Source organism: Sorex fumeus, unplaced genomic scaffold, assembly GCF_029834395.1.
Source record: "Sorex fumeus unplaced genomic scaffold, SorFum_2.1 ptg000043l, whole genome shotgun sequence".
Taxonomy (NCBI): Eukaryota; Metazoa; Chordata; class Mammalia; order Eulipotyphla; family Soricidae; genus Sorex; species Sorex fumeus.
In genome coordinates, this window is record NW_026606100.1 from 46,307,509 (window position 1) to 46,325,778 (window position 18,270).

Sequence of the window (18,270 nt, forward strand, 5' to 3'; positions counted from 1 at the left end):
TGAGACTTGTTGTTACTGTGTTTGGCATATCGAATACGTCATGGGTAGCTTGCCAGGCTTTGTACTCTCAGTAGCTTGCCGGGCTCTCCAAAGCGGAGGAATCGAACTCGGATCGGCCAGGTCGGCCTCATGCAAGGCAAACACCCTACCTGCTGTGCTATGGCTCCAGCCCTGTTTTATACACTGCTTAATAAATTCAAAAATATGTTCTTTAGACACTCAGTTTAGAATCCCAGCACTTCAATTACATGGCTGAGTTCATTTTGTAAAAATACATTGTCATATACTAAGTATGTGGGCAGGTTTTGTATACGTTACACATCAATAAAGTTTGCGTAAAATATGGGGGGAGGGAGAGTCAGCATTTATAGAACTAATGAATTTTTCTGGGTAAAAGATAGCTAAAAGAAAAGATGTAAACAAGCCACTGAAAAAGGATGGAGTGGTGGGAAAAACATTACTGAAGATTAGTGAGGGCCTTGGAATAAAAACATTCTTTAAAAAACAAAGAACAAAAATGCTTACAATGGTGTACCAACTATGGTCCTGTTTTTAATAACAAAAATTAAGAACTTTTTAAAATATGGGAAGCCTCCAAATTTAGTTTTTAAAAGAAATTATTACAGATTTGTTACTTTGATATTTTGTATATTTCCTTTTTTCTTTTGAGGACTGGGGACCAGTCCCCAGCTGCACTTAGGCACCTAGGGGCGACTCTAAGCCACACTAGGCCGGCAATGCAGGCCTGATGAGTAGGTGCTTGGGCCTAGTGGTGAAGGACACAGGAGTCACCAGGGCAACATCTGGTGGTGCCAAAGTGCTGTGTGTTGCCCAGGATTAAACTCAGGCCTTGGACAAGTCAGGAATACACTCTATACCCTTTGAGTTATCACCCATGCGCCAAATATTTTCAAACTGAATTTTTACAATGAGCTTATCACTTATTTGAAAGGGAAAGTTTTAAGGTAACATTTAGCAAATGTCTGACATCTCTAGCAAAACTGACTGGCATCTGTAAGATAATCAGTAAGTGTATATATTCAATTACTTATTAAAGTGAAGATAGACCATTTACTCACCATGCATCATACATGTGACATTTATGATCTTCAATGAGCTCTTACCTGCATTTCTATTTTGCAGCTACAGAAACCAAGACTAATAGAGGAATGAGCCTTTTATCCAAAGTCTCATACTCAGTACAGTGCTGAAGTCAGGTACACATTATTCCAAAGCTCTATCTATTGGAATCAACAAATTAAGTAATTCTCTATAGCTCAACTACAAAGAACGAAAAAAATTCCAAAGTACTAGCAGTCTCTACTCAGCATCTGAAGGTAAATAATGAACAATTAGACCCCATCTTCCCCTCTATAAATACAGTAAGTATGTGGTTTGATGCTAGTCTTAGGTAAGAGAGATTTGCCATTACTCTGTAAAAACCAATAAACCATTCTGCTAATAACCAGGTTTTATGTTAGTCTTCGGTAAGAGAGATTTGACATTACTCTGTAAAAACCAATAAACCATTCTGCTAATGACCAGGTACTCGCTTTAGGACTCTGCAATAAAGGGAATGTGCTCTCTGATTCCATGCCAAATCGGGAGTCCTGTAGACCCTGAGACTCTGAGGAATAAAGGATTTTAATAGCACCTGTTTTCTGGTTGAGAAAATGGAGGAAGAAACACTGCATGAATATTTAACTTCTTAAGAAAGGTGGTTCGTGGTAGACACTTGACCTTGAAATGTTAAAAGATATTCTTCTTGAACAGATTCAAAATATACCAGCCTGCCATAGAAAATTTTATGAAAGAAAATCTACTCCCTTTCCCAGCATTTTTAAATGCCTATGCTGCACAAATCCTGAATATACATTTTAATAAGACCAGCAAAATTATAAACTGCTTAAAATTATTTCAGCATGTTAATTTTAGTTGTACTAATAATGGGGACAAACTTGTATCCTTCTGTGTTTTACTACTCAACCTAGAATTTAAGAACTCTAGAAAGGTTTCCAGAACCCTACTAATTTCATAATGATCTAAGACTATGTATGCAATTTTCTGCAGGGTACATTCAACAGTTTTTATTAGCTTTCCAAAGAGACAATAAGACCCTCCTAGCTATGAAGGACCAGAGCACCCCTACCCAGCCTTGGTGATCCTCAGGCATTGTCTAGGCAGCTCAGCTTTCTCAGGCTCTACCTCTGAACTGCTATAGCCCAGCTGGCTGAGTATTGATGGGAGGTTCCCAGCACCAAAACAGCACCATGCTATATATTTGTTCTATTTTGTTTTGGGGCCATAAGCAGCAGTGCTTAGGGGTCACTCCCAGTGTACTTGGAGTACCATGTAGTAATAGAGTATCTAGCACAGGACTCCTACATGCAATACACATGGTCAGCACACTTTTTGTTTTTAGGGATTTTTGTGCTTCAAGAGTTTGGAACAGGACTGGAGCAATAGCACAGCAGGTAGGGCGTTTGCCTTGCACGCGGCCGACCCGGGTTTGATTCCCAGCATTCCATATGGTCCCCCAAGCACTGCCAGGAGTGATTCCTGAGTGCATGAACAGGAATAATTCCTGTGCATCGCCGGGTGTGACCCCCCCCCCCCCCAAAAAAAAAGTTTGGAACAGAGATTAGTAAACCTTTCCTGGTACTACTTTAGAATTTGTAGGTGTGAATTGTCTATGCGACGACTGGAATGGGAAGGAATGGGAGTGAAGATAGATGGTCGGCAACTACTCCACCTCTGCTTTGCTGATGACATTGTTTTAATAACACCAAACATCAGCCAAGCGGCACAAATGCTGGCCGACTTTGACCGTGAGTGTGGAAAGGTAGAACTACAGCTGAATCTTACGAAGACAATGTTTATGAGAAACAGCCTCGTTCCTGATGCCCCATTCGCTCTCAATGGAACGACCATCTCCGAATGCAACAGCTATGTGTACCTAGGTCGAGAAGTCAACATGACGAATGACCTGGCACCCGAGCTGCGCAGGAGGAAGAGAGCGGCTTGGAATGCCTTCAAGAGCGTCGAAGAGATAGCTAAGAGGATGAAGAACCTCCAGCTCCGGGCACATCTCTTTGATTCCACTGTTCTTCCTGCATTAACATATGCCTCAGAGACCTGGGCCCTATGCAAACAGGATGAGAACGTTATTCAGGTCTCCCAAAGAAGAATAGAAAGAGCTATGCTTGGAATATCACGTTTCACTCAAATGAGAGAAAGAATCTGGAGTTCTGACATCCATCGACGATCAAGAATCAGGGACGCTGTCTCATTTGCCAAGGTGTCAAAAATCAGATGGGCTGATCACATAATGAGATTTAAAGACGACCGCTGGACTAGAGCTGTTACTGACTGGATTCCACCGGATGTCAAAAGACCGTGTAGCCGTGTAGCCGTGTAGCCGCCCACCTACCAGATGGTCAGACTTCATCAAGATCATGAACGATCGGTTTGAGGCTCTTCATGTTCCCAGAGTGAACAGATGCCATTGGGCACGCGACAGGGACAAATGAAGACGTTACTGGCACCCGCTCGAGCAAATCGACGACTAACGGGAAGTTAAGTGATTAAGTGAATTGTCTATCAATTTAAAAACATAGAAACAGGGCAGGAAAGGCAGCTTACAGGTCACAGTGCATGCTCTGCATGCAGGAGCCCGGGTTCAGTTTCCACCATCACATGGCGGCCTGAGCATTACTGGGAGTGACTCCCAAGCAATGTGGGCATGGTCTTTAAAAATTCCTTCTTTCCTTATCTTGTTTTCGGGTCACACCCCAGCAGTGTGCAGGGGTTACTCCTAGAGGTACCAGGGATAGATCTGGAGTTGGTTATATGCAAGAAAACATCTTAACCCCTGTTCTATCTCTCCAATCCAAAAGTGAAAACATTAACTAACTGGGTAGAGTACCAATTAGTTTGCAAACTGCTAGGCTACAGTAATATATACAACAAGGAATTTGGAGTCCTGAACACTTCCAGCTACCCACTGCTCCTTCCCCCTCGCCCCCACCCCTCACACACACCTGTTTTGTTTTTTTAAAATTTTGCCTCTTAAGATTCCACCAGTTGTAAAAATTAGATGCCAACCTCTCTCACAGTTTTATTTTTTTGGTTCGTGTGCCAGAACCGGCTGTGCTCAGCGCTTACTTCTGGCTCTGTGTTGAGGGATCACTCCTGGCAGGGCTCAGGAAACCATATGTGATGCCAGGTATTGAACCAGGTTGGCTGTGTGCAAGCCAAAAGTTCTACCTGCTGTTACTATCTCTCCAGTCAGCAGTTTTAATGATCACGTGAGATGATGACCCTGGTGTACTGTTAGCAAACCAATTTTACTATCCCTGTCTGTCTCATCCAATATACCATTAGTATTACCTGTAAATCATTAGTGTGTGATAAGTTATGCTCCTCCACTTTGTTAACTTGCAGGAACAAACAGGTTTTCCCAAATTGCCAATAAACCAGTATGTTACTGATTATAACATAAAAGTCTACTCAAAATTAAAGGGGGGGGGGGAGATAAGTGCCAGCCATAGAGGTAGGCACGGGGTGGGGGTGGAGAGCGGATGGTGGGGAGAGGGAAACTGGGGCCATTTTTGGTGGAAAATATACACTGGTATATGATTGAAACCCAATTAATGAACAAGTTTGTAACTCTGTATCTCACTGCGATTCAATAAAAAAAATTTTCTCTCTTCAATACATAAATCTTTACAACAGAGATTTACTTAAACAATATGTTATTTTCCAACAATAATTCACGGCAGCCTAAGAAAACCCAGAAGCAAGAAGTTAAAACTAAACTGGGGTATACTTAGGTGTCTATAGGAATTTAAAAGTCACAAAATATCATATAACACACAGGTATTTGCCTTAGCAGGAATACTGACCTTTCATCCTTATTATCAACTGAAGATCTTAAATATATCCAAATGCCCTTACACTGAGCTTTAATTATTCTTTTATCTATTTTATTGCCTGAACCATATCCCCACATTATGAACAGTAATTACAGCAAGCACTTTACCTGCAGTCACTATCTACTTAGTAACACTATACTATAAAATGGAAGATAATTCAAGGAATTGAAATTTTTTTCTGAAACCATGGTGCCTAAAATAAAATTTAAGAAGTAATGATTTTTTCAAAAATTCTTGACAGGGGCCAGAAAGATATGTAGCTGACCTGGGATCAATCTCTAGCTCCCCTGTATAGTCCCCCAAGTACTGCCAGAAATGATCCCTGAGCATAGAGTCAGGAGTAATCCCTGAGCACTGGTAGGTACTGGGGCCTAAATCTAGAATCTCTTAACACATATAAGGCATAGGCTTTATCCCCGGCCTTCTCAACTAATGCCCAACACAGTAACTAATATTCTTTCCATTTTTCACTGCTTAAGGACACACAATATTTCCCATTTGATATGGACGTCAAATTCATGATTACAGAAACAAGTAAGTGCTGTTACTAGTAAGACAGGAAACTGCAAAGGGCTTCTCCCTGCAGCAGCTACTAGACTCCACCTCTCAATATGACTCCTGCACTCAGAGATCTGTCCCAGTGGGCTTGAAGGACCATATGGAGTGCCAAAAATCAAACCTAGCTTGGCCATATGCGAGGCAAGTGCCCTTCCTTGTACCACTACTCCAGTCAACTGGTGCAATCATTTATTCTGAAAAGCCAAAAATTCTTATTATGCAAAACAATTAACAAGCAAAATGATGTGCAGGCCAAATAATATATATCTGCAAACTGAATTTGGTCTCTAATATTATGCAACCAGTGCTAACCACACAGCATTACTATTCTAAGAACAGAGCATTGACTGAAAGTTTCACTGTTTGATTCTCAAGTCCTGATCCTCCCAGTGTTATTCAAATTTTCTGTGAAAGATGGATTTTCCAGGAAGTCAAGATATTAGTGGTAAACTTTCTCTCTCCAAGACTCAATTTTGGGATGACTTTAGATATACACTACTATCTTATTATTTTACTTTTAAAAGTGGGGAGGTCTATAGCTCAGTGGTAGAAAACTTGCCTTGAGGTGTGAAATCCTGGGTTTGAGTAAGGCACCACAAAAAAAAAACACAAAAACCCAAAAAACTTTTTATTATTTTAAAGTATACATTGTTTAAAAATCCGAACAATACTGAGGTGGCTGAATTAGGATCCTTAACTCATGTTGCTTCAAAACTCAAGGTAAAATACCAGGAACTGGCAAGCCTGACAGGGCACTTCACTTTATAAACATAAAAAAAAATAAGGAGGAAGAAGTGACAACAATGCTAATTGGCAAGATATTTTTGTTATATAATAATTAAACACACCAGAGGCTGGAGCAACAGCACAACAGGCAGGGCATTTGCTTTGCACGTGGCCGACCAGGGTTCGATTCCCAGCATCCCAGATGGTCCCCTAAGCACTGCCAGGAGTAATTCCTGAGTGCAGAGCCAGGAATAACGTTACCCTGTGCATTGCCGGGTGTGACCCAAAAAGCAAAAATATAAATAATTATCTAATTAAACACACCAAAGGACTCAATGAAAATTTTCTTAACGTTTTAGATCAGCGTTCCTCAAATGAGGACCATATGGCTACCTGCGAGTCACAAGTGAAAAAAATCATATTAAATGGGGGCCACAGCATGAGACCAGGGGGCCAATCTCAAAGACAGGGAGGCCACAGGAAGGGAACAATATAGGAAGAGGAATATAATCAGAAAAGACTGAAATACACAGCTTCCATGCTTTAAGTTTTGAATGGAAAAAAAAGGATACACTAGCAAGACCTTCTATTTGGAAACAAATTCAGGTTAAAAAAAAAAAAAGCCTGTGAAGCAGCATCCAAGGATATAACCTTCTGATTAACCTTAAAAGAATACTCCATGAGAACAAACGGGAATGCCCTGCCACGGGGCAGGGGGGGATGAGGGGGATGGGGGTGGGAGGGATATTATCCATGGTGGTGGAAATGGGTATTTGATCATTGTATAATCGAAACCCAAGCACAAAAAATTGTAAATCTACAACTGTACCTCATGGTGTTTTACTAATAAAAATTTTTAAAAAAAGAATACTCTATGTAGTGTGTGTTATACAGGTAAAGGTAAAAGGTAAAGGCCCTCCCGTTGATCGTCGATTTGCTCGAGCGGGCCCAGTAACGCCTCCATTGGAGACTTTGTTGTTACTGTGTCTGGCATATCGAATACTCTTGGTAGCTTGCGGGGCTCTCCGAGAGGGGCGGAGGAATCAAACTCGGGTCGGCCATGTTGGCCGCGTGTAAGGCGAACGCCCTACCCGCTGTGCTATCGCTCCAGCCCGTGTTATACAGATTCAATGCAATTTCTATTAAAATTCCAATACATTTTTCAAGAACCTAGACTAATCACAAAGAAAATGTCTATGAAACCAAAAAACTCCTCAAAGCCATTCTGAGAAAAAAAAAGGTTGGAAGTATCACATTTCTAGATTTTAAATTATACTTTAAAAGGGTGCAGCAAGATTTCAAAGTAAGGTGCTTGCCTTGCATGCAACCAACTGGAGTTTGATCCCCCGTATCCCATACTGTCCCCCAAATCCACCAGCAGTGACTCCGTGAATGCAGAACTAGGAGTCAGCATTGAGCACAAAAACCAAAACAACAAAAACTAAATAACTGAATCATGCTCTAAAGCTATAGTATAATGGTGAGGGGGGTCACTCTAGGTCACTCTGGTAATGGTGAGGTAACTGTACACATCAAGACCATTATCGTCCACATGATAAAGCCTTACCTACAAACCAAAATTGTGTGGTTTGGAGGCCACAACTCGCGATGTTCAGGGGTTTCTCCTCACTGCACTCCAGAATAACTTCTGGTGATGCTTGGGGGATCATATGGATGCCAGGAATCAGAGCCAGGTTGACTGCGTGCAAGGCAAGCATTCTACTCAGGTAGGTATTATCTCAGGCCCCACTAATATATATTTTTTTGAATTTCTATAAAAATTTTCATTTAAGGGGAGGAAGAGAGGGCCCGAAAGAGTACATAGGTTAAGGAACTGTAATTAACAGCACATGCAGCAGACCAGGGTATGATTCCTGACACACAGAGACCAAAGAATTTCTGAAACATTGCTGGGTACAGCCCTAGAGATCCCAAATCACAATGGAGGGACCAGGGTGAATCCTAAGCAGCGCAGGGCCAGAGCAGTACCACATCCTTGGTCAGAACATTGAACCATGGCCCAGTAGACCAGGAATGGCTGGGAGGGGGGCCAGAGTGATAGTACAACAGGTGGGGCATTTGCCTTGCAGACAGCCAACCCGGGTTCAATTCCCAACACCCTGAATGGTCTCCAATTCCCATCAGGAGCGGTTCCTGAGTACAGAGCTAGGAGTAATGCCTGAGCATCACCAGCGTGGCCCTCAAACAACAACAAAAGAATGGCTGGGAGGGAACTTCCTAACCACACCCCATCCCCACACATTCTCACTCTCCCAAGAACCGGGTTTCTTCCCCCCCCCCCCCCCGCCCCCCCTTCTACCTGCCTCCATCCCCCAAACCTTAAAAAAAGAAATTATGTTTTATAGTCACACTCTTCTCAGTTTTCAGTAAATTTGAAAGGATACCCTCCTTATTGTATTGATGGCACACTTAAGAACAGGGGCCTGAGAGATAATACCCCTAATAGTCTTAATAGGGGGTTAAGACTCAACTTACATAGCCTTACCTGTCTGATCCCTAGCACAGTGCCAGGAGTTAAGCACTGAGCATTACCACATATGGCAGAAAAAGCAAATAAATTAAAAAAAAAAAAACAACTTAAGAACATGGTACAGTTTTTCGTTTTTGTTTTGAACATGGTAGTTTTTTAAACTCAGCTTCTTTTTTTGTTAGAGCTAGAGTTCACCGCTAGCTCAAAAAGTGAGCTAGTGGTAAACTCAAAAAACAGACTTTAAGCAAGTTATTCAACTACACTTATTAGTGCAGTGCTAAACACCACACATTCATTTATCAAAGAGGATTAACACTAGTTACTTTTAAGTCTCATTTTGAGAATTGTGATACATCTTAAGTGTACTTAAACTCATTTTCTAGAAAAAATACAAATCACTTCCCTAATACTGTTAGTTTAAAAACACTTCTGGCAGAACAACTGCACATACAAGAGAACTCAACACTTTCTGAAGCAGCCCTTTTTCATCCTCAATTTTCTTTCACTAAAATTAGCTTCCTACTTATTTCAACCTTATCAATCACAACCTAGTTTAAATTGTATTAAGTAGAACTAATTCCATTTTCACTAGACTCTAAGTGACAAAAATGCTGAGACTGCTCAGTATGGAAGCATCAGTACCTTTCAGAACTTGAAAGCATCATTTAACATCTAACTGAAGTATCATTTAGAACAATGATAAGACACATTGCAGGTTATACAATAAATAATGGCAGACTTAGGAAGGCGTTTTGTGGAGTAACCACTGAAATGCCTTCAAATATACAGTTATTATGTGTACATTTTTAAAGTAATAATATTTAAGGATTAAACCTTTTAAAAATAAATATCCAAGCTCATGGTATGTATCCCTTCGGAGATAGTAAATTAAAAGCAGTTTAGTTGTACTTTAGTGATCCCATCAATGCTACAAAATGGTATTTCCTTCAAAACAATGAACTCATTAATGGTGCTAATTACATCTTCAGATTTAATGAATTCCAAGTATACACTAAGAAAAACTCAAAAAAGTATACGTAATTTCACTGCAACTGGCTATTCTGCAAATAACCCCAAAATAATTGTTATAAGGTTTGCCTAAAAAAAAATTATAGGTATTGAAATTGTGATAGAATAGCAAAATCTGTAACAATTTTTTCTGAAGACTTTCTTAGCAACACACTGCTATAAATAAGCATCTCACTGTTTCAACAGTACAACTCATTTATAATTTAGTCACCTAAACTCCAGTTTATAGGTTTCATAAAGTAGGTCCTAATTCACAAAACACAAAATAAATACAGCGACCAACCAGTTCACCATCCACCAATTTAGGGAAGTTATGTCCATTATTAAGGAAATGTCTTCTGCCACTTGACAGTTTCAAGCTGTCAATCGGCTATTAGGCTAAACAAAACAATAAACCTGCGACATGTTCAAGTCAATAATCTACTCTAACTCAAACATGAAATATTTCTGGATTATCTGGTCCCCTATGCTCAAAACTGGAAGGAAATAATATGCAACTTCCACTGAATGAAAGCGACTACATCACTGGCACACTTTTATATAAAGAACAAAGCCCCACAGCGTCAAACATCTTAATGAACACAAAAAGGAGAGAAAGCAAAACTTAAAACTCCGCGATTTGGGGTAGGTGCAGAGCACTTTGCCCTTGCCTGTGTGAGACCCCGGGTTTCATCCCTGACACCACTAGGGGAAGAAAAGAAAGAAAAAAAAGTTTTCGGAGAAACTCAAAGTTTACACCATTTCTGCTCCAACAACAACAGCCTTCCCAGACCAACGATGACGAAGAAGCTCTAGCCCTACCAAATTTCTTCGCCCTTTCCACTTCTCTTACCCAAAGCTAAAATTCGTAAATAGCATGCTACAGAAAACTAAGCCACACAAGATACCGGAGAAACTTAAGTGAAAAAAAATCAAAGATTAAAAAAAAGATGCCAAAGACAGTTTTCAAATCAAGTTGCCAGGATTTACAAAGCTGTCGTGACCGAGTTTCAGACACCGATGTCCTGCCCTGCTGCACCTGTGTCCCCCGGGGTCCCTCCCACCCCCGCCACCTGCCGCCGCCCCCCTGGGCAGGTGGGTTTTCCAGCCTCGTTACTGCAGCCGGGGTCTCCTGCTGGCAACCCCGTGGGCCCTGCGTTTGGACACAAACTCAGAGCCGATGGATGAAGCGCCAGCTGGGATCAACACTCCCTGCAGGGTGATTTCAGGTACGGCCGGTGCAGGGCTTCACGGAGTCCACTCCGGGGGTGGGGGTGGGCAGAGTCCGGCCTGGGCCCCAGAAGCTCCCCGCGAGGGGAAGGGGCCCGGACCTCCCAGCAGCGGCTCCCGAGCGCTTTTGCAACAAGCAGGTGGCGCGGGGGAAGCCCCTTCCTCGCCGGGGACACCCGCCGCCCGGCCCCGAAACTCGGCCCAACAACAACAACAGCCCTGCAAGCCGCAACAACGCCCCCAAACGCCCGGGCGTCCCCAAAACACGGGCTTTTTTTATTTTTTTCTTTCCAGCGGGGTCCTCCACCTCCCACCCCCTGAGCCCAGGCCACGCTGCCCTCCGTGTGTATGTGCATGTGCATGTGCATGTGTGTGTGGGGGGGGGGATACACACAACCCGAGAGGCCCCCTCCTGGGGGAGGGGGGCAGGGGGCGCCGGGCCCGCACCTGATCTTGTAACTGGGCAGCGTGTGCTTGCGCTTGACGATCTTCTTGAGCTGGTTGACGATGATGGAGGTGAGCTGCGGCATGGGGCGGCCCTCGAACTGCGAGCGCACCTCGAAGTCGATGAGCGGCTCCTCCACGAAGGAGAACCACCAGTGGGTGAAGGGCACGCGCGTGAGCACGAAGCGCAGGCGGCCCACGACGCGCGACAGCTTGACGAACAGGTAGGCCGACTTGCCGAAGACCAGGTCCACGTCGATGGCCAGGTGGAAGCCGCCGTGGTACTCCACGTCCGCCTCGAAGGCCAGCTCCTCGGGCGAGGCGGCGGGCGGCGCGTCGGCGGCGGCGGCGGCATCGGCGGTCGCGGGCTCGCCGGCCGGCGCCACGGGCCGCAGCAGCCGCACCGTCTTGATGAAGGGCACCGCCTCGCCCAGGAACACGTCGCGCAGGCTCAGGCCCTCGAGCAGCCGGCCGGCCGTCTTGGTCTGCAGCAGCTCCTCGAACTCCACCTTGATCTTCTTGGTGACCCAGCGGCGGGCCAGCGCCGTGTCCCGCAGCTCCCGGAACAGGAACAGGATGGTGGCGTTGAGGAAGTAGCACGTCTCCCGCGTCGGCGGCGCGGGGGGCTCGGGGGCCGGGGTCGCGCCGGCGCCGCCCTCGGGGGCCCCCACGGACGCCGCCGCCGCCTCCTCACCGCCGCCGCCGCCGCCGCCGCCATAGAGATAGTCGCGCAGGGCCAGGCCCGGCACCGGCCTGAGGTAGCGGAAGGCGTCGGCCGCGCGGGCCGCCTCGTCCGGCGGCGGCTCGGGCGGGCGGCGGTACAGCAGCAGGAACTGCGTGAGGAGCGTGAGGACGGCGCCCAGCACGGCCGACAACACGATCAGGAGCAGCAGCCCCATCCCGCCGCCGCCGCCGCCCGGGCCGCCCGGACGCCGGAGCCCGCGCTCGCGGCGCCGCTTTCTTCACGCCGTCTCCCCCGTAGCCTCCATCTTGAGCACATCGGGCGGCGCGTTTCGGGGCGAGGCGGCTCCCGGAGGACGAGGCCGGCGGCTCAAGCCGGGGCGCTTCGGCGCGGACGCCCGAGTCCGCACCGGCCCGCGGCGGCGGCTCCTCAGACGCTCCCTCAGGCGGCCGCTCTGCTGGCGGCGGCGGCGGCGGCGGCGGTGGGCGGGGGCGGGAGGGGGCGGGCCGAGGCCGCTCTGGCCTCCGCTCATTGGCCGATCCTCGCGTGACGTCACGTGCGTCCTCGCTCCCGGCGACGCCGCCTGGAAAGCCCAGGCGCGCGGCCGCGCTGCCTGGCTCACCTCTCGGCGCCCTTCCAGCCCCGCGAGCCCGCGTCCACGGTGCGGGGAGGGGGTGGGGGGAACCCCAGCGGGCCACGTGGCTGTCACTCGATGAGGGGGGGAGGGGAGGTTCGGGGGGGCGGAGCGCGGTCAGAGTGGACACTCCCGGGGCTCGGGGCCGCACGGGGGAGGAGGCGGCCGGGCGCGGAAGGCGTGGCACATTCCCGATCGCTGGCTTCCCGTTAGGTGGGGAGGGCGCGGGTCCCCGTCATTGGCCGCCTGCCCTGTCTGTTAGTGCTACGGCAGTGGAGGGCAGGGCTCGCACCCCTCCACACACACACACGCGACCCCCCCACCCGAGGTTGGCCGGGCCGCGGCTCTGCCCGCCCTGCAAGCGGGCCGTGATGAGACTCCCTGGACTTGGGGACAGCTGCCCCGCAGATCGCCCTGGCTGGGCTGCCAACCAGCCTGAGGGTGGGCGAGGGGAAGGGGCGCCCCAAGACCCGACCCAGATGCGGACTGACCACCGAGAAGGGGCTGCCGTCCGAGATGGCAGTGAGAAGAAGGACAAGGGCCCCGGAAAGGTGCAGACGATGAGTTGTCCAGGCAACCACCGGGAGGTGCCTGGCCGTGAATTCAGGTCTCACCCTGTTCTAGTCCAGCGGGTAGAGCTCTGGCCTTGCATACGGCCGACCAGGATTTGCTCCCCGCAGGCCCCCATAGGGTCCTCCGAGCCCCTCAAAGAGTGATCCCTGATTGCAAAACCAGGAATAAGCACTGAGCATCGCTGGATATGACCCCCCCCCCCCCCCCCCCGGGCCCAAAGTGAAAGTCTAACCCCCCCCTCCCCCAGTTAGCCCATCTAAGGATCCCACCCACTTTTCAGATTTGAGCTCTGGTCACTAGATAGAACCTAATTGGTCTAGCACACAACCCTAACTCATCTGTACCATGACACTGAGTTGAAGAGGGCTTTTAGAGTCACTGGGTCACTGGGAGGGAGGGCTAGGGAGGGGGTCAGAAAAAATGTAAGGGGATCCCAAGACATAGTACAGGGAGTGAGGTGCTTGCCTTGCACACTGCCAACTCAGCTTCCATCCCTGGCATCCCACATGATCCTCTGAGCACTGTCAGGAGTAACCACTGAGCATCGCCAGAATGTGGCCCCAAAACCAAAAAGAAAAAAAAAAGGTGTAAGGGAATTTGGCTACAGGGCTCATGGAGCCAGGATGCCCAGAAATATTACCCCTTCCCCTTGGCTTCTTGGTGTAACTTGGTAAAAGTTGATGTCCGCGCACCCACTTAGCTGTCAGAGTAGTTCTGCCTCAAGCCTTATGGCAAACCAGCTATTTCATACCTTAGTCAGGCCCATTCTGGCTGGTCCTCAGGGATCAAGGCAGGCCTCCTCTCTGAACCTCAGAGATCTTTCAGCCAGTGATTCCCTTCAGCAGGCTGATTCTAGACCAAATGCAGAGTTCTGCCTCCATGGTGACCAGCTGGGACAGGTCCTGAGCCTGGAAACCAGGCCCATCTCTGGAGAGATCAGAATGGCTCCTTGATTATGAAAATGTAAGGAGGTGCTAGCTGGAGAACCAGGCTCACCCAACGTTGCACATCCTATGGGAGTCCAATGTCTTGGCAGGATTTCTGGATGCTCCAGGAAGCATCTGTTCTTGTGGTCACTCACCTCTGGCGCTTGATTTCTATTCCTGGCTGTTGTCTCACTTTGACACTGTTTCAGTTCCTTGGTTCCCCCCCAAGTCTTACCCGTAACTCATGTACTGTTGAAGTAAATGTCTCAGGTACTGGAGTTGGGCAGAGTGAAAAAGAAGTTCTTTACAGGTGTTTGGAGGATACTTTCAGGATGGGAGATGCATGTTGAAAGTAGACTATGGACCGAACATTATTGCCACTCAATGCCTCTTTTGCAAACCACTGGACCCAAAAGGAGAGAGAGAACAAAAGGGAATGCCCTGCCACAGAGGCAGGATGGGATGGGGGGATACTGGGATCCATGGTGGTGGAAAATGGGCACTGGTGGAGGGATGGGTATTTGATCATTGTATAATCGAAACCCAAGCACAAAAATTTGTAAGTCTACAACTGTATCTCATGGTGTTTCACTAATATATATATGTGTGTGTGTGTTTGTGTGTTTGTGTGTGTGTGTGTGTGTGTGTATAAAAGAAGTTCCTTACAGTACAAGTACTGAGGTACAAATTCTCAAACTATTTCCTTTTACATCCTAACAGGTTCCTCAATTACCTCCTTCCCCCACACATCAGTTGATGGTCTCCATGGGCATGAACACTACTCACCCCCCACTCAACACACACACACACACACACACACACACACACAATATCTCTCAGTCCTTCCACAGGCTCCATCTTCTTTCTTCCTCCCATCTCATTCCTCAGATGACCTCTGGGAATTCGCCTCTCCTGGATCCATTAAATAGTCTAAGGAAGTTACCCAGCAAAACTCATTCCCTAAGGGAAAACTCCAAATCTGTAAAGAGAACTCTTGACACACCTTTTGTGAAGAGGGTGCCCCTGAGAACCACCAAGAGGGACGCTGAGTATAGAGCAGTGAATGGTCCCTGGACACCACCAGATATGAGTCCAAACCCAAAAGACATAAAATCGAATATTTTTGAACTACTTCAGCAAATAATATTACACAGGAAGGAAACTGACTATGACACACAGTTCTGCACATTTTTTGTACCTTATTAAAAAAATCAAACTGTAGGTGAGTGTTAGCTCTGTTCCTTCATCCTGCTCTGGTGGGTGGACAGTTGGTACAGCCCCAAGGCAGCTGAATCTAACAGGCTCAGAGCTTTCGCTGCTTTTTTTTTCATTAGGTCATTCAGTGAACCCAAAATTTCTTAATAGCCTTATTGCCACATGAAGCTGGAAAATTTTTTATTGCGGGGGCTAGCTAGTGTGTTGCAGGGGGTAATGCTGTGTTAATAAATACTTATTTTTATTTGTGTTCTGTATGATTATGGGCCACAGCTGAGCAGTGCTATGAGGGGCTTCTCCCAGGTAGGTACTTGGCGGTCTTCCTGGGGTGTTGGGGATCCTGGTGGCAGGGACCAAACCTGGGGGGTCCCATATGCAAAGCGTACACTCCTGTCCTTCTAACCATCTCCCCAGACCCAAGAAATATATTTTGTTTGTTTCTGTTTGGGGGCCAAGCCTAGCTGTGCTCAGGACATACTCCTTGGCTCTGTGCTCAGGAATCACTCCTAACAGGACTTGAGGGACCATATAGGGGTGCCAGATATCGAACCCAGATGGGCTGTTTACAGGACACGCTCCCTACATGCTATATTATCTCTCCAGCCTCTGTTACAGTTTTAAGTGGCCTTTTAGACAGTGCTCAGGAAGCTGGAGAGCACTCTCCCCTCTTCCCCAGTTGGTAGTTCTTACCGACTATGCAGGTGCTCTAGGATTCCCTAGGATTCCCCAGGCTATGGTGATGCTCGGGATCCTCCAGGGCCACACCCAGTGGTGCTTGGGGGCTAACGGGGAACAGGGCTGCACCCAGAGATTCATGTGTGTGTATGTGGGGGGGAAGGAATTTTGTAGTGCTCAGGGATCGAATTGGTGTGAGCCACATGCAAGGCATGTGCCTTACTATCTATCAAGCCCCAGAGTGTATTATTTTTGGGTTTTGGCTGTTGTTGTTTTGGTTTTGGGCCACCCAGATGTGCTCAATTATTACTGCTGACTCTGGACTCAGGAATTACTCCTGATGGGTGCTCTGGCGACCATACGGGATGCCAGGGATTGAACCCGGGTTGGCTGTATGCAAGGCAGGCACCTTACCCACTGTGCTATCTCTCCAGTCTGAGAAGCTTATTATTTTTAGTGACCTTCCTGGAAGAATAGAAATTCAGCAACCACCCCCCAAATTATTATTATTTTAAGACTTAAAAATCTGAGAACCACAGGTTTCAGTTCTGACAAATTATGATTTTTAGCAGTTTTTTGGAAGAAGTTGTACTTAACTTACCTGCTGACTGTTCAGTGGGGTTTTTGTTTGGTTTTGGTTTTGAGCCACACCTGGTCATGTGGCTTCTCCTGGCTCTGCTCTCACCTGCCCTAAGTGCCTTACCTACTGTACTATCGCTTCCACCTCGGTTTAGTGAGTTTTAAATAATCACTGAAATTCTGCTGCCCCAGCAAACCTCCATGGGAAGTATATTTCAAGGTTAAAAAGTTTAATTTTAGACTGTGGGAGCCTGTTAGATGGGCTCCTCGCCCAACTAGAAAGTCAGTTCCTACCATTGCCAAACTCTTGACGCCTGGGCCATCGGCAGACAGGCTGAGAAAGCCACAGCTTGTGAATGTGGAAAGCTCATGAGTATCTTGAACACCAATTTGATAAAAAAAAAAATATTTAAAATTCTGCAAAGGTAGCAAAATACAGGGAAAGCAGAGAGAAGTAGAAAGATTGCCTAGCAAATGAAACAGCTAATACACTTTTATGAACTGTTAGAATTCAAATTCAGCCACTAATTTCAGCTGCCAGCATAGATCAGGCCCTAGGGATTCTGAATGAACAGGACAGAGATTCTGTGGCTCAAGGAATTATTCCTGACTGTTCAAAGATAACTCCAATACCAGAGATTTGAACCAGGCTTGATGTTGTACAAACAAGGCAAGTGCCTTATTTCTTGGACTATTTTTCTAGATTTCCCCTACCCCCCCCCCATTGTTATCTTTTGCCTAACTTCCTGCCACTTTCCTCTAATTGATCTGCCCTACCTCCAACTTTCCTCTTCTTGCTTTATTCATCATTGAGCAATCAGGCCAAATGAAACCACTCTCTGCTGGAAATCTTTCAGCAGCTCCCAGGAGACTTGTGGATAAAGTGTTAATTCCTGAGAGTGATCCCTGAGGCTTCCCTGGTCTCATAGCTGTGCTGCAGGCTTGCAGACCTGCTTGGGACTCGGCCTCTGCCTTGCTCTCACTCTCGCCTCCAGGTCTTTGCACACACACTACTGCAGCTGGAAACTCTCACCTTCCCTTTGCAGGCAATCACTACCCTGCAAGTCTACATATTTTCTTCAAGCAGACTTTCCTGGCCCTTTCCTTAACCTGGCCCTCTGTAGTAGACTCAGAAAACACCCTGTTCTTTGCTGATGCTTGTGGCAGAGACTGCTCTGGCCTCTTCAGTATCCACTTATTCTTGCTTTAATTTCAAAGAATCTGAGAGCAGCACATTGTTCACCTTTAAAATAGGAAATTTCTTGAGCCAGGGAGATAGGACAGAATATGAGCCACTTGCCTTGCATGATGCTACTTCAGCCATAACCCTGGTTCAATCCCAGGCACTGTGTGTGACCCCCCCCCCCCCCCCCACCAAGCATTGCCATGCTAAACGTCATACCAAGAGTAATCCCTGAGCAGTTCTGGGTATGACTCCCAAATAAATAAATATGACTTTTCTCGAGGCTGGAGTGATTGTGCAGCAAGGTGGGGCGCTTGCCTTGCAGACAGCAGACCCAGGTTAGATCATCACACCACAAGTGGTCCCCCGAATCCTGTCAGGAATGATCCCTGAACTCAGAACCTCAGGAGTA

At 46.9% G+C, this 18,270-nt stretch overlaps 1 protein-coding gene across 1 annotated transcript in view; it reads right to left on the bottom strand.

Annotated features, from left to right (window-relative positions):
* Positions 1 to 12,508, bottom strand: part of PDZD8 (PDZ domain containing 8) — a 69,056-nt gene extending 56,548 nt beyond the window's left edge. Inside the window, exon 1 of the mRNA XM_056121045.1 lies at positions 11,395 to 12,508. Within this exon, the coding sequence (XP_055977020.1) occupies positions 11,395 to 12,290 (896 nt within the window). The 5' untranslated portion in view covers positions 12,291 to 12,508. The remainder of the gene's footprint in view (positions 1 to 11,394) is intronic.
* Between the last annotated feature and the right edge of the window lie 5,762 nt (positions 12,509 to 18,270).